A 16,082-nucleotide genomic window follows, 5' to 3' on the forward strand; every position below is an offset into this window, starting at 1 on the left:
GAAAATCCACCTCCATCTGAATGTTCTGATAAATTCAACTCATATGCAGGGATACTGAACATTTTATTACAAGAATCAGACAAGTTATAATACCAAGTGTTGGGGCTGGAGAACAGGTGTAGTTTCTGAATTCTGAAGAGGCCGGGCAACTGTTCATCAGGATATTTTCCCTTTGGACGGCTATTTTTCTATGAATTGATCTCTTTCAAAAATGTAGTAACTCCATCTAAAGCTCTTTAAAATTGTCATCGCTGTTATCGCTCCCTGAAGAATTCTTGTGCTAAATGGGAAATTGGGTCATAATATTCAGACTACTGTGGTCTAGCAAATTGTGAGCTTAAATCCTGCAAATAAGGTTGTTTCGTTTTTATATTTTTTGCAGTTTAGTTCTCGTCGGTCTTCTATATTACTATCTCTCTGCAAATACCGACATCTAATCTTATGCGTTGTGTTGTGTGTCTAGTCCAACGGAACCAATGACAGTATGTAGCCTGATAGATTTCTTGGTACTTATATTCATCTCCCACGAATTTTTGGCTTTCTGATTTCTTGTTTTGTTTCATCATTGGTCATGAAATAATAATTGTGAGAAATTTCTGAACATTCAAAAGATGACATTTCAAAAAATAAAATTATATATATGATTCCTCTCTGCGTCCCCTCCCAACCAGCAGTAGAAAAATCTGATTCATTAGAGGGATAGCCACCTCCCTCTGCTCGGCTGCAGTCACCCACTGGAACTCAGAAGCAAACTATAGAAACCTTTGGTATGCATTGAATTACCTTTACTCCAAATAACAGCCTACTGCTGAGCTGCCCGGCAGGACTGTGCTACGTAGACATGGCGAGGCGTGCAATGACCGCCTTACCCCAACTCGGGCAAGGTGCTTGGATAGGGGTAAGGCGGTCAGTGCATGCCTCACCGTGTCTGCAAAACACAGTCTTTCCGGGCAGCTCGGCAGTAGAGGATCCAAATTGCAAATTCTATAGCCTCGTTCTAGATGAAAACTGTTTGCCTCTAATTTAAAAAACTTTTGGATAAAATCTATCATTTCAACTTTTGAAAATGATATAATGGTAAGTCTCTTTTAAATGATTTGAAAACTTTTTTTATTTTTTTTATCCTTGATTGAAAGAACTGTTGGGAATAAAACAAGAGGAAATCAAAACAAAATACATATATGTGTGTGTGTGTGCAGGAGAAAGAACGCTACCAGGGAGCATGCGGTTCGCTGCCTTGGTGCCCAGACATAGAGACCCACCCTTCCTCCTCCCCTCTTTTTCTCTTCCCCCCTCAGCTGATTGAGTCATTAGGGCAAGAGAAGGTGGAGAGGATGACGATGTTGTCCCAAATGTTGCGGATGCCATCATTAGGGGTGTCAATAATGCCCGGCTGGCCCGAACCCGCCTTGAGCCCGGCTTGAACCCGACCCTGATCTGTCAGCCTGAAGGACGAGTTAGGGTTGAGTTTTAGTCTGACCCTGGCAGGGTCGAGTCGGGTTCAGGATAAGACCTCGGGCTTAGCCCTGCCCGGCCCGGCCCTGTATTAGTTATAAGTATATATATTTTTTGGTGAATAAGTTATAGGTATACATTAATGTATATATTATCAAAGAAAAGACAAAAAACCCCTTAGAGATGGCTAAACCCTAAGAATGCATTTCTGATTTTCACTGTTCCTCCAAATCTCTTAAGGGAGAGAAGCCGCCGCGGTGAGAAGCTCATCTTCTTCGAGAGTCCATGGCCCTCTTTTCAGGCCAACCTTACTACAACACGGCGTCTTACTCGACGATGAAGACCCAGATGCCATCGTCGCCATCGCCACCACCGCATCCGCTGCTGTTGCCGATGCTGATCCGGTGCTGGGCTCTCTCATTTCTTTTTTCTTTTTCTCTGTTTCTTCTTTGGAAAGGTTTTTTTGTGCTATGTATAGGCTTGGTAGTGGGGTACTCAAAGACAACATCTTTCCCCGCAAGCTTCTTGTAAACTCCTGAGAATGTCTCGCTCTTGTACTCGGTGGCATTTCGCTCCTTTGAGTCCAAGAAAATCTTGTTGATTTTGGACCCATCAATGCAGTATCTGACACGCTTTCCAATAATCTCTGAAGGATAAACAATATCCTCCTTCCCACTGAACATCTTCTCCAACTCCCTTACAAGCTTAGGATGAATTTTGCGAAAAGCTTTCCTCAGTCTGTAAGGAACATGAACTACAACAGCCTTACGATTCCCAGCAACATCCATCTGAACTGCTGAATTTATGTAAAGATCCTTCAAGTCACTTTTTAGATCCTGGTTGGAAGTCTCCAAATCGAAGAGCACTTGGGCGAAATATACCTTATACGTGACGGAAAGTGTGAGAGGGCTAGAGAGAGAGAGAGCCGGAGAAGATGGGAACTGGGGAAGAGAAGTTAAGAAAGCAGAGAGAAATGGATAGATAGATAGAACGGCCTCGAGGTGGGGACCATCATATAGTAAGTGGTGGGACTCATTTTCCTTATGTTTCATTTTTTTCTAAATTTGGACAACAAATAGAAACTTTCTCAGTCTGTTTAAGAAATGATCCAGTGCATTTTGATGCTCATGTGTAACCCTAATATATGGATTTATATGGATGCATTCTCAATCCTATCAATCAGGGTCAGGGTCAGGGTCAGGGTCAAGAAAAGGTCAATCAGGGCCAACCCAATCCTGCTTGACCCTATCAGGGTCAATCAGGGTCGGGTCGGGTCAGGGAAAACCCTGGCAGGGTCGGACCGGGTTGAGGGTTTCTTTGGCCCTGCCAGGGTTGGGTTGGGTTAGGGTTTAGATTAAGGCCCCTAGGGTTGGGTTAGGATTTAGGGCAGGCCCGGCCCAACCCAACCCATTGATACCCCTAGCCATCATGGTTGTTTCCTATGCAGCAACTTGCTAGGCAGCTCTTCGTTAGTTGGATGGGTGTCGAGTGACGTAAGCATGTCTACAATGTGACCCTTGTTCTCAGAGTCGCCTACTTCCCTCTTTGTTCTGTTACTCTAATTCATGTCCTGTTGTATTTTATACTATGAAGTTTCAAAATAACTCTGTATGTTTTCAGTTGTATCCGAGGTTGATCAGGTTTAACCGATGTTGACTTTTTCCGTTGTGCCTCTTGAAGGGACATCCCTTGGGAAGGGTATTTCCAAGGGGTCCTTCACCGTTATACATAGAGGATGTTTTTTGGACACTTTGTAGTGATGATGAATTACAAGTGTTGTTACACACTTTCTCTTGTATTCAATTTCTCTCAAGTTTTCTTTTTAGTTTTTATTGTTTTGAGCGGTCTTGTTATTACCTGAACACAACCCGAATGTGTCTCGACGAGGCTCAGCCAGTTTGCGAGTGCAATGAATACTGGAGGGGCCAAAGGCTATTTTATCTTGGAGGCTAATTCGCAAGAACTCGACTCGCACCATAGGGGGCTTCTACAGCATAAGCATAGTGTCCATTGACACGATTCAACCCCCTAAGTTTCTCAACATAATTCTTGGTTCGTGACATTATATTTGGTGCTTGAGTTGTTGACAGCAACTTTGGTTTGTCTACAAAACAGATAAGTAATATTGTATTTTCATGTATGATTTGGATGATTTATTTCCAACAATCTTAAGACTTGCAATTCTATTTTATCATTTGACAAACCTGTTAAAGGTTACTTGATACTGGAAAGACTTGTTCTTTCATAATCTCAAACCATATATGTGAATATATGATATTTATGTTGAATGAAGAGAGAGAGAGAGAGAGAGAGAGAGAGAGAGAGAGAGAGAGAGAGAGAGAGAGAGAGAGAGAGAGAGAGAGAGAGAGAGGGATAAGGTAAGGACATGAAAGGTGATAATAGATAATACCGAACACTGATGAAAGCTTGAAGCACAAGAAACACGTTCTGTCCAAGACTCGCATGTCACGTGCAAGGTGGCTAAACCGGTATAAACACTTCAGCAGAGATGGTTAAAGAGAATCTTGAAGGCGATAGGAATGATAACCGTAATCCACGTATGGAAAGATTCTTAATTACTAAAAAATAGGAGAAGATCACTCCTCCACAGAGTATCCTAAACCAAGAACGACTTAATCTCTTAACAAGGAAGGAAACCTATCGGGAAGATCTTTGTAAAGGGGATTGTGATGAAACTTGCATAAATAGAGGCCATTGAACCCCAGATTAGAGGGATCAATCAATTGAAAAATCAAGAAAGTTTCTAGAGAGTTCTTTGTTTCCATTACTAGTTTCAGTGTTGCAGAGAGGGAAATCTCATAGTGGAATAGTATCTTTCCTTATACAACAGATATCATAACCATTATAGTGCTTCTGTTGATAATTATTATTGATTCTTAGGGATAAAGGATCACAGTGTTAGTAATTCTTTTTCCTTATGTAACATATATGCATTGACCCAAAAGAGTGAAAGGTAATATATCAAGTGGAATATAATTATTTTGCTCCTGCCCGATCGTGGCTTAAATTACATGATTAGCTACTTTTGGGTTTTCATTTACAAAACTGTCCACTATATGTTTGAGTTAACCAAAATAGACAAAAACAAGTTAAGGTTTACAAAACTGGACAAAATAGTCTCTCCCTCCCTCACTTTTTTAGACATTTTTACCCCTGCCATTGCCTTCTCGCTCAGGCATCAGTTCCACCTGATTTTTTTCGTCTACGGTTCCCTGACCGGTGTGGTTCCCTAACCGGTGCGGTTCCCTAGTGCCTCTCACAAGAGGAGGGTGAACCCCACCTGGGCAGAGTGTTTGGTCAGGTGCCCCGGGTGAGTCCCACCCCCCTCTTGTGAGAGGCACTAGGGAACCGCACCGATCAGGGAACCGTAGACGATAATGATTCCAGTTCACCTTGGGTTACATCTTTTAGAAGTAAGCTTCATATCTGCCGATTCAGACTATCTAACATCGTTCCAAGACCAACTGTTTTTATTAAGTTCATGTGCCAAGTGAAACCATTGTATTACCTTGTAGATTGTGCATTCGTAGGTTGAGGTTTTACATCCTGAGCATTAGGATGGATCACTTTGGTTTAAAATGGACTCTTTCCAAGTGTTGCCTTTTTTTCACTTTGGTTTGAAAAACTGTTGTAGCCACTTCCAAGGGACATGATCTTTGAGATAGGTCTTGAATATTTTGTTTACGGTCATAATGGACAGCATTAGCTCAATTATAATTTTTTTTAATCTATTTGTGGATCAAGTGTATAGTGAAAGCCCATTCATTGGTTTAGTATAAATATATTTTTTAATTTGAAGGTTTGGGTTGAGTTGCACTTTGATTCTCGATTATTCTTTAAAGGCCATTTTGAACTATTTCTTTGTACATGACATATGGTCATTGATCATGTTGTATGTTTCATGATTTGATAGTAATAATTTTGGATTTGGTAGAATGTATTATGAGAACATAGCACAAGTTTTTGACATCTAAGAGTTGTGTGTTTGTGAGGCTAGTGACATGACTGGGGATCGCTACGTGTTCTCCATCTCATCCTTCTTTTGGGGAGACGAGAGAGGTGAATTGTATGTAGAAGTCACCACCTAGTGGAGGGTCTAGGACCCAATATTGTTATGTAATGACTCTCACGCAATGCCTTTTTGGGGACTAATTGGTTCATTGGTCTGGGTACGGGTCTGGGAAAGGTATTAAGCACCCTAGTTTGCCCGGATTTGCCGGTATTTCTATTACTTGGTAGGATAGGATTAAAACATGCTTTTGGGTGAGAAATATAATATGCAGGGGGGGTGAAAGTAAAAATACAAGGAGGAGAGGAGGGACGTACTTGGAGGTTCACCTGCATGGCAAGAGTTAGTATACATAAAGTAAAAAACAAACTCTGTGAAACCTATAGCATCTAAGCATAATCAACACCAAACTAAGCATGAGGGACGATGGGTGCATGAAAATAAGGGAATGGTAAAAGTACAATGGGACAGCTAAAGCCTACTTTATAGGCATGGCATGGAGAAAATATTAAACATGGGAACATGGAAACTTAATATATGTAGTAGCATGATATTGAGCATTCAAAACTAAAACTAAGGATGCATGAGAAGAGTATGTAAGGCGCATGAATGCATGTAAAACTCATAACATGAATGAAAGTGGGGGAAGTCTTAGACTACAGGGGATAGGGATTATAGATTAATGCATGCATGCAAGTGAAATACAACAAGAGGGGACATGCGATCACCATCTAGAGAGATGGGATCACACTCCACCAGGAGATGCAAACGAATAATAAAAATAAGCAAATTGGTCAAAAATACAAGAAGCAAGTAAGATCTTACCTATTTGAAAGTAATTCAAGACTAGAGATGTGGAAGTTTTCCTTTTGTGACTTAGGAGATTTGTATTTGGAGCAAGTCTCGTCCCTTGTAATGACTTTTCTTGTCTCTTTGTAAGCGACACTTCATTGTCAAGCACCAAAATCACCAAGATTGATGACTCTAAGCTATGATCTTGAAGACTCAAGTATGTACTCAAGAGGCAATGGCTATGAAAGCAACGGACTAAGGGCCAATGAAGGGAGGGACCAAAGACCAAGGGCCAAGGAAAAGTTGAGTACAGAACTGAACTATGGACCTAGCAAGGACCAATTCAGTAGTCAGGGGATCCTCTTCAACGTGAGAGGAGGTGAATTTATAGATGTAGAGGGGTTCGTGCACTCCCAAATTCATGTAAGGATGCTGGGTTTGATCCAGATCGTCGATGACGCATCAGAATGGGTGTCTTTACATCGACAGCGGGTGTTTGGTAAAAGTAATGTCCAATGGGCTGCGTGAAACTGGATTATTGCCAAAGGGGGAGTTTCTTTAGGCCTAAAGAAGCCAAAATATGCAACAACTTACCAAAATTAGACTTGATTGCAAAAAGAATCAAAATCAGATCTAAACATTGCAAGTTTGTGCTTCTCCAATTTGCATAGGATCGACATTGAACTAGGGTCAAGTCGACATCGAGGAGGGGTTAGGTCGACATCAGGTGGCTATCGATGAACAGATCTTGACATCAAGAGAATGGCTTTGGGTGTTGGTGCAAAATTTTTGAATGTCGAAGTGGGCCAAACAATAGGAATGCTCTGCTCGACATTGGGTGGATATGGCTCGATGTCAACTCGGGGTCTTTGAGTATCGACCTAGGCTTCGGTGTCGACAAGGAGGATTTGGGCTATTTGGACCAAGTTCTGTGCTGGGCCAAACTGGTTCCAAATGGTCTAGGTCAGGGCTAACCTTTCTAGGGGATCTTGGAGGGCTTGGAGGCTCTAATTTTGGACTCCGACAAGGGATTTTGACGATCAATAAACGAACTCGGGCAGTGCACACTTGTGCTAATCTATCGATACACCGACTTTATGCCTTGGAGGTTGCTCATCATCGTCATAGGAAACCTTTGGGGGAAGACAAAATGAGGTGTCTATAGAATGCTCTTCTTTGACTGAGATTATGGAACAATTGAAAGTCAAAAAAGTGATTTTTTCCAAACACTTTGAATTGTCGGATTGAGCAAAAAGTCGTCAGTGTCTTACTTAGGGACACTGGAGCATGGGGGATAGAGCCGTACCTACGTAGGTGGCTCCATCAGGTGAGCTAGTAGTAATGTCAGAGCAGCCAATAGTATAGGCTACGTTGGCTGCCGACGAGACTGCCGATAGTGTGGACTCTTTCGTCAGGGTTGTAAACAGTATTTGCCATGGTACAAGCGTACTAAAAAATATTATTGTTAATAGGGCACAGTGAAATTGAAGTCGCCAATAGTACGAGCGCTCTGGATAATTCGCCGTTGTCTAGGCGTGCATAGGGGTGATTTTGTAAATTATCGTGAGCAGTTGTACAACTCTTGCCATGGTTTGGGGCAAACGGGGATTTACATTGTAGGGGTATGCATAGTATGGTGATTGAAATCCCAAGTTGGCAATCGCCGATTATGCGGGCGTGATTGGAGATTGAGAATCTCTCTTGTGTACACATGCAAGGTATGTATTGGCGTGCCAAATGTGCCAAGTCACTATGGGGGTGGACCCACCAATTTAAATTTGGAATCTGGCAGAAAAATGTAAAAGTTGACATTGAAAATGTCTTCTTCGACATTTAAAACCCGAGTTGACATTGACCTGTGCACATCGATAATGCATCGATGTCGAGGGATGCCCTGTTCGATATCGAGTTTGCACGATTTCAGCTTTTATGAATACGAAGAGTCTCCTTCCATTTTCATTTCTCTTCTTACCATTTTCAAGTGCTTAGGGTTTCCAAAAGGATTTTTGACCATTTGAGGTCGTGAGAGACCAGTTGTGGATCAAAATTTTCATTCATGGGCTTGAATTGATTGTGTCTTCCACCTCTACATTTCCATCTGTGTAGAATTTCAAAGAGAGGCCTTTCTTGTGAGTTTTTTCCTTGCTCTTCTCTTGTTCTTCTACCTTCTTTCCAGCCCTTTCGGGGGGTACACCTCCTCCCAAGAGGCCGCGGAGCCAAGGGATTGTGATAGGGAGGGACATGACTCCTCTCACCGTTCGGAGATCGAACATGACGAGGATGTGTTGAGCGACTACGAGGAGACGACTAGGGCTCCACGGTACGAGAGTCATCTCCTTCATGAAACTGCTGCGCATATCTGCAATAATGCATGGAAGCTGCCCAAGGTAAGTTTCTAATTCCCTTGCTTGAATTTTGTGTTCGACGCTATGTTCGTAGGCTTGTTTGCATGGTTTGATACTATTCTTGCTAGAACTTGTTCTTGTGTAAGGTTTGCTTTCTACTGGAGATGATTGTTTTATTGTATGTATGCCTAGAATGTGAATCTTTATATTGTTCTTGTATGCTGTGTAGACCCTGTGTTGATTTTGTTGGTGACCCCCTGCTTGTAATGTCATGGATTCTAGATTCTATAGAGAATTTCCATGTGTCAATCAATTTTTTCCCTGGGGATAAAATTGTGAATCTATGCTAGTCGATCAATTAGAGAATTACCAATTGTATGTCTGCTCTGTGTCTTGGTAATTTATGAAATCAATCGCCTCTTGAGTCTTTGGGGTCCACTAGGGAATGATTATTTCTTAGCTTAGGTTCGTTTTTGGATTTCTTTGTGTATACAACAATCCATTATTGGAACCTATGCTCAATGCCCGACTTGTATGGTTTTTGAAATATATTGCCTTGTAACATTTCTTATGGGGATTTTATGCTTCCGTTCATGGTTTATTGATTCCTATCACTTGACTTGCTTGTTGTGTTCATGTTTGTATTTTGCCTTGTCTGTGTCTGTACCCACCATATCTCTTTTGGCTAGGGTGTTATGATAATCCTGGGGGTTGATGAATTATTGGCCTTCCTTGAATTTGGACTCTGATTGGGGAATGGTCATTGCTTGGGTATAGATTCAGTTTTTTGGATTTCCATATGTGCATATGAGTAACCCATTTTGAAATCATTGTATGTCATTTTGTACTTGCATTTTTGGATGCCTGAGATTTATGCCTGGCTCACTTGGTTTTCTAGATTTGATTCTTAGAATTATTTTATCTTATTGTGAAGAACCCCGTGACCTATCACAAATATGGGTCACCGAAGATTGTTCTGAGCTGGTAAGGTAGCTTTGTAGCACTATCCGGCGACGAGTGGTGGCTATCAACTTCGAGGACTTGGCTCTTCTTCAGGCCAGACCCTTCGATACGTCACTGACCTAGGCTCTGATGGAGAGGTGGCGGCCTATCACCCATACCTTCCATTTGCCCATGGGTGAGATGGCCATCAGCCCCACTATGTTATTTCCTTTTTATTGGCCTGTCTTTTGGCGGTAATGTAGTGACTGGTCGTCCCGACGAGTGGGAATTTATGGAGGACTTGAAGAAGCAGCTCGACTCTTGCCCTCTAGAGTTGATGGTAGTAGTGCAGTGATTCCGTTGCGAGTAGGATGGGAAGACTATAACTGACTCCTCTAGCCGAGAGGATATTGACCAGCAGACAAGGTGTTTCCTCTTGTATCTGTTGGGGAACATGATATTCAGTAGTAGTGGTATGAGGGTACACATCTCCTTGGTGTGGTATCTTCGCGATCTGTCAAGGGTGAAGACCTTCGATTGAGCTAGGGCGGCATACGCCCATATGTTGTGGACTCTTGATTCCTCGACGCACCCAATGCGTCCACCCAATGCGTCAGCGACACCTGGTTTGTACCAGAGGTAATTTCTTTCTTCTTTTGCATTTTGTATTTGCTTGCTTTGATTTGTACTTGATATGACATTCTCTTGCCTTAATTACAGTGCTGGTGCTATGATGACTTGGGGGTGTGTGCTCCCAGGTTGAGGACTCGGGGTGAGACTTTCTTCCCAAGGGCAAGGATGTGGCTATCCGATAACACCCACCCTAAGGAAAGGGTGGTCCTAGTGTCCGTTGTGAGGGAGATGTTGAACCGGCTCTCTCCTCAGGAGGTAATACTTTCTTTTTACTCTTTTCCATTATTTTTCTTTCTTTGTCTAATATTTTACCCTTGGTACTATCCTTCACTCTGTTTGCATGGTAGGTGGTGTAGCAACCCTTTGCCACACTCAAGCTAGCAATGCAGGCCCAACTGGAGGCTGCCAGGAGACTTGTACCTCGATGCATGGTCTTTGCCGGTCCTTCTGGGTACGCTTAGTACCTGGGTGATAGGGCCTATAGGAAATGGCCCAATGTCGAGAGCCCTTGCATCCCTAGGCGGCCTCCCCATTTTTTGATGGAGCCAAAGAGGCTCTCAAAGATGGAGATGAACAGGCATATGAAAGGTGTTGACCCATGGCCCTTCATGGAGGAGAACTCGTGGGGGCGCTACCACAAGTACAAGATGAAGGAGCTGGTGTGTCTTCGCCTGACCCCTTTCGATCCTCGGGTGAGTCTCTTTTAGTCTTTGATCTCTTCCACTTTGAATTTCCAATTTGCTTTTTGGTTATCTGACTTGCTTGTTTATGTGCAGGCTCCTACTAGCGCAAAGCCATATGAGTCTGAGAACGCTTCCACTGCTACTGCTTAGACCCGGGAGACTTCCTTCGGGTCTCCTCCTATGTTGACACCTCCTCCGACTGGTGATGCTACCCCCTTGATCATCGGCTGTGCCTTTGTCTGCTTGGGCAAGGAGGTACCCATTCCTCATCCTTCATCAATCATAGTCGGTTATCCGTGCGGGTATGACTTCATAAGTGTGCCGACTTTGTTCATTATTTTACTTTCTTTTCTCTTATAGCGGCTAACCATCAATTTATGTTGCAGTTCCCCAGCTATAGGTACGACGACCTGTTGGGGATGGTTGCCAGACTGAAGGAGCTTTCAGCATCCTTAAGTGAGCGAGTGGCTCAGCTAGTAAGTAGATTGCTCATTTGTGTCGCTTCCTATAGGGATAGTACATAGAAAAATAAATGATGCTGATGCTTGGTATGCAATGCAGGAGGGCAACGTCTTGGGGTACGAGGTGATGGCCAACCGTCTTTAGAAGGAGAGGGATGAGGCCCTAGCTGCTGCCCAACCTACCCCATCTGCGGAGGTTCTAGTGCCACAGTCTCCCACTGATGATGTGGTCGATCAAGGTGGCGACAATGTTGAGGGACTGGAGGAGAGCAAGAGCAAGGAGGAAGAGGATGATGAGGATGAGAATGGGCCCGAGGAAGAGGGTGACGGGGAGCAGTATATCTCATTTTTGGTTATTTTTTTTTCAATTGGTTGTAAGGATGGATGGGCAATTTAGGGACTTAAAGCTTTGTAATTTTTTTTGAGTTTTTCAATTCAATGATATTTTTATCCACTTTAGGATTTTTTGATCAATTAAGAGCGTGGTAAGGTCAAAATATGATGTATGAGTGTATGCGTGGCATGGAATGGTCCATCGTGACCTTAGAGTGTAGGTAGAGGCGTCAGGACGACAGGGACCCACTGGTGCAGTGCAGACTATCTGATAGTGCAAAAACTCATTTGGATGGGAAATTACAGTAATTGATATTGAGCTATTATCAATCGACACTAAAATGGGATCCATCAACAATGAGTATGGGTGTTGTCGACGTCGAAGGGAACTTTTTGAATGTCGATTGAATTTCAATAAATAGGCTCTGTCCAACAGTGAACCATTTGGCATCGACATCGAGTTCAATCCTTGACAATGTCTCGATGTCAATGTGACCATGGTTCGATGTTGACTCGTGGTCTCTCACTATCGATCTTGAGTTTCCAATTGTGATTTGTTTCCTTTTCCTATAGTTCAAGCCTTGAGCTCATGGATCGATTCCATGTTAAGAGATGATCAGGAAGTTTTGGGGAGAAAGCATCGCCAACCACTAGTGGGTATGAAGGCTATGGTGTTATCTTAGGACTTGATTCGAGGTGTTCCTCTTCCAATGACCCTCCTTTTTGCAATAAAAGCAAGGTCCCTTTTCAGTTTTCTTGCTTTTCTAAATTCCCTTAGAATCTACCTTAAGGGTCTTACCCTTGTTCCTAGGGTCTCCAGTTCCTGGAATAAATTCCTCAACTTCATGACATGGTCAATCACTGGAGCCCTTGGGGTCAACTTTGTACTATGGAGAAGCGAGACTAGTTGATGGTAGGCATGTCTATTCTGCCTACCATACAACTCTTTCAGCTCCTCCAGCATATCCTTTGTCAAGGTAAGATCCTTGACAGAATCAGCGATAGTCTTATCAATAGAACTCAAAACAAAAAGTCTAGCCTTAGAACTATTCTGCCTGAACAACTCATAGGCTTTTACAAGTTTAGGGTTCTTATCTTTTAGGTATTCAGACTCATCTTGCTCTAGGATAGACATTAGCCCTTCTACGATCAAGAGCAACTTAATGTTCCTCCTCTAGTCAACGGTAGTTTGTGCCAAGTTAAAGTGTGGTCTTTGATAAGGTTAGCATAGTTGATTTGGAAAGACATTGTAGCAAATCTACACGATGTACAAAACGACAAATTAGCATGTTCTAAAACCATTGAAAGGAAGGGGCATTATCAACAGTCACTCACACCTTAAACTTCCCTCCAAGCTTTGGGGTGTGCATTGAAATAAATCAACCCTTACACACATGACTCAACCTATCGAAGTTCATCACATACATGTTGGTTGAGTGGACTATTCTGTGGGGGTGGCAGGACCAAAAGCTCAATTTTCTAAAGCTAGGAAAATCATGAAGAGAATAGGCATGGACTTAGTTTGCTCTAATGGCCTAAACTATGGAGAAAACATCTGGATTTTTTGGAAGAGGTCTTTCCAAATTAATGTTGTAGATGAGCATCTTCAGTTTTTCACTTTGGAGTGTGTGGACTCCACCAAGCCTTTGAGGTTTTTTATTACATTTGTTCATGGATCTTGTTTGTTGGCGGATAGGAGAGATATGTGGGAGCGTTTGGAGTTATTTTCTCAAACTTCCTTGCTCCCTTGGGCAATAGGGGGAGACTTCAATGCTGTTTTGTCTCCTACAAAGAAGGTGGGGGGACGCCCAGAATGTTCATTATCTCTTGAAGAGTTTCGCAGTTCTGTCAATAATGCAGCTCTTATTGATGCAAGGTATATTGGAAATGTCTTCACTCAGACGAACAAGCAAGAGGGAGCATGTAAATTCATGGCTCAATTAGACCACTTTCTGTTAAATAATGCCTGGTTAACAGCTATCCACTCAAGTCAGGTAAGTCACTTAAACCTAGTTTGCTTGGATCATGCTCCCTTATGGTTGAATGTTTCTTTGTTTGGTACTCCCTCTCATCCTTCAAGTTTCAATAGATGTGGTTGCACCACTTGAATTTTTTTTGTTTTTGTTAATGAACAATGGGAAAGGCCTACGTTTAGATCTCCTTTATATGTGTTACATATAAAATTGAAGTCTCTTCACCATGGTCTTTGTACATGGAACAAAGAGGTTTTGGGGAATATTCATCAAAATGTCAAGAATGCTGAGGATGCGGTTAGCAGGGCAGAAGCATCCTATCATCAGCTCCCTAACCCTCTTTTGAAAGAAGAATTAAACGTGGCCAAAGAAAATCTACAGAAGGTCCTTCTCCAAGAGGAGATTTTTTGGAGGCAAAAATCTAAGGCAACTTGGCTCAAGGAGGGGGAACGGAACACTAAGTTTTTCCATGATATGGTGAACGTACGAAGGAAGAAAGCCGACATTAATAAATTAAAAATGAGAGAGGGGATGTGGATAGATGATCCAGAAGAGGTGAAGACTGAAGCCGTTAGACATTTTTCCAATATTGTCCCTTCTTAAGGCAGTTCTGTGGATGAAGATCTGCTTGATTGTATTCCTCACTTGCTGATTGAAAAAGATAAACTACCCTTTTGCTTTCCTCTTCCTTAGAAGAGGTGAAAGATGCGTGTTTGAGTTAAAATAAAACCGCAAGCGTACGGGTCAATCGTAGCTACGGGTCGAACATGAGGAGATATACGCCACTCTATTTAACTAACTTACAAGTAATGCAAAGTGAACCAAATTAAAGTGTTAAATTAAACTAATTAAACTAACGAAAATCATTGCATCCTAACTTATAAGTATCTAACAAAATTAAGGGATTAGCGGCGTCCTAACACATGAGCATCTAACCTATCAAACTAAAGCGAATTGAAAGGAATAAAAATTCAGCCACACATACTAACCACATAAAAAGAAATAAGGGAATAAAAATGCATCCATAAACCACAACCATATAAAATTAAAATAAAAGAAATAGAGGGGGAAGAAGAAGAAGATAGAGAGAGATAGAGGAGATGGAGAATGAGATTGAGAGTTTAGATAGTAAAACCTAGATGTGCTTGTATGAATGTAATTGAAAAACTCGAATACTTGCATAAACTTACCATGGCCTCCTCTTCTAAATCTTCAAGTCTTGTCATCAACTTAAGAAATTAGACTAGAAGGCTTAAAACCTAAACTAGAATTAAGAAATTACAACCCAATTGAAGACTTAAATTGAAATTAAAGTATAAACTAAACCTATTATAACCATTAAATGAAAATAAAAAAAAGCAAACTAGAACTTAGAAAAGCCAAAAATCACAAATTAGAAGGAGAAGAAGAGAAGAAATTTCACTAAGTGAATGAGCAATTTTTACAAGAGAGGTAGGGGGTATTTATAGGTGGAAGAGAGGAGAAGAGAGAAGATGGAAGTGTAGGAGAAATATTCCCTAAAAAAAGAGAATATTCTCTTCTCTTTCCTATTTTACAATGCCTTGAATCCTAAGAAAAAAGAAAAAAAATAGAAAGAAGAAGAAGAGAAGATTGTTTACATAGACCTTCTATTTCTAGAAAAGTAAACTTCTAATTCTAACAAGTGCTTCCTTTTCTTTGTAGATATCTTCTCCAAGCAATAAAATCAAAGCATCTTTGAATTTTCAACCTTCCATAGATGAGAAAATATAAATCTATCTCAAGTAGAATTTCAGAAGTGCCCTTGAGAAGTTGGAGGAGAGAGAGAGTAAGGGTGATGACTAGGATTCCTTCAAGAATAAATTAAATACCCATTCTGTCCTTCAGAAAATGAGGAGCATGGGGTGCTTATATAGGCCTCACCATTGTGTTCTTTGCGAATAATCACCCAAAATAGACCCAAATTTCGTCCAATTTGGAGTTCGGGAGCCCAAGATATCTAAAGTTGAAGTTGGACCGTCCAGAGCCCTCCAAATGAAATCTTTTAGGTACAAGAAATATAACTTCTGGTTATTGTGTTAAGGCCCCTGGAATCCAAACTTTCGCTTCACTTTGTCCCCGGCCGACTGTCAATAATTATAAATAAACCCCTATTGACCATTTTCGCGCTTCGTTACGGAAACGGCCGTAACTTCTTCGTTTCAACTTGGAATCAAGTGCCGTATGAACCATTGCAAAGCTGACTCGATGGGCTACGTATCCAAGCCATTAACACCTCTAAACAGCTCAAAAACATTTCCTTAGCATCATCTCCTCCATTTTTACAAGAATTCACCTAAAACCTAAAAAACACAAGAAAGCACCGAGTAACTCTGTCCAATGTGGTAAAATGTATGCTTTATGCCTTAAGATTTCACACATAAATGTGCTCATCAGATTCCCCCACACTTGAACGT

The 16,082-nt window shown here is 41.7% G+C and overlaps 2 protein-coding genes across 2 annotated transcripts; one reads left to right on the forward strand and one right to left on the reverse strand.

The window, feature by feature from the left end:
• Positions 1-1,781: 1,781 nt before the first annotated feature.
• On the reverse strand, positions 1,782-2,323 carry LOC122659285 (40S ribosomal protein S7-like). The gene has a single exon (XM_043854416.1). It carries the CDS (start codon positions 2,241-2,243, stop codon positions 1,782-1,784), a length of 462 nt encoding a protein of 153 aa, XP_043710351.1. The 5' UTR covers positions 2,244-2,323.
• Positions 2,324-11,299: 8,976 nt separating this feature from the next.
• On the forward strand, positions 11,300-14,250 carry LOC122659286. The gene is made up of 4 exons (XM_043854417.1): positions 11,300-11,356; positions 11,490-11,677; positions 13,371-13,668; positions 13,864-14,250. The coding sequence occupies exons 1-4, from the start codon at positions 11,300-11,302 to the stop codon at positions 14,248-14,250; spliced, it is 930 nt and encodes a 309-aa protein (XP_043710352.1).
• The last annotated feature ends 1,832 nt before the right edge of the window (positions 14,251-16,082 follow it).

The sequence above is a fragment of the Telopea speciosissima genome, chromosome 4 (assembly GCF_018873765.1).
Source record: "Telopea speciosissima isolate NSW1024214 ecotype Mountain lineage chromosome 4, Tspe_v1, whole genome shotgun sequence".
Classification (NCBI taxonomy): domain Eukaryota; kingdom Viridiplantae; phylum Streptophyta; class Magnoliopsida; order Proteales; family Proteaceae; genus Telopea; species Telopea speciosissima.

Excerpts from the sequence above, each read along its gene's own strand:
- LOC122659286 (XM_043854417.1), top strand. The coding sequence starts at position 11,300 with ATGGTTGCCAGACTGAAGGAGCTTTCAGCATCCTTAAGTGAGCGAGTG. Across the intron at positions 11,357-11,489 it reads GTGAGCGAGTGGCTCAGCTA|GAGAGGGATGAGGCCCTAGC; the intron begins GTAAGTAGATTG and ends CGTCTTTAGAAG. Across the intron at positions 13,669-13,863 it reads CAGCTATCCACTCAAGTCAG|TCTCTTCACCATGGTCTTTG; the intron begins GTAAGTCACTTA and ends ATAAAATTGAAG.
- LOC122659285 (XM_043854416.1), bottom strand. The coding sequence starts at position 2,243 with ATGGATGTTGCTGGGAATCGTAAGGCTGTTGTAGTTCATGTTCCTTAC.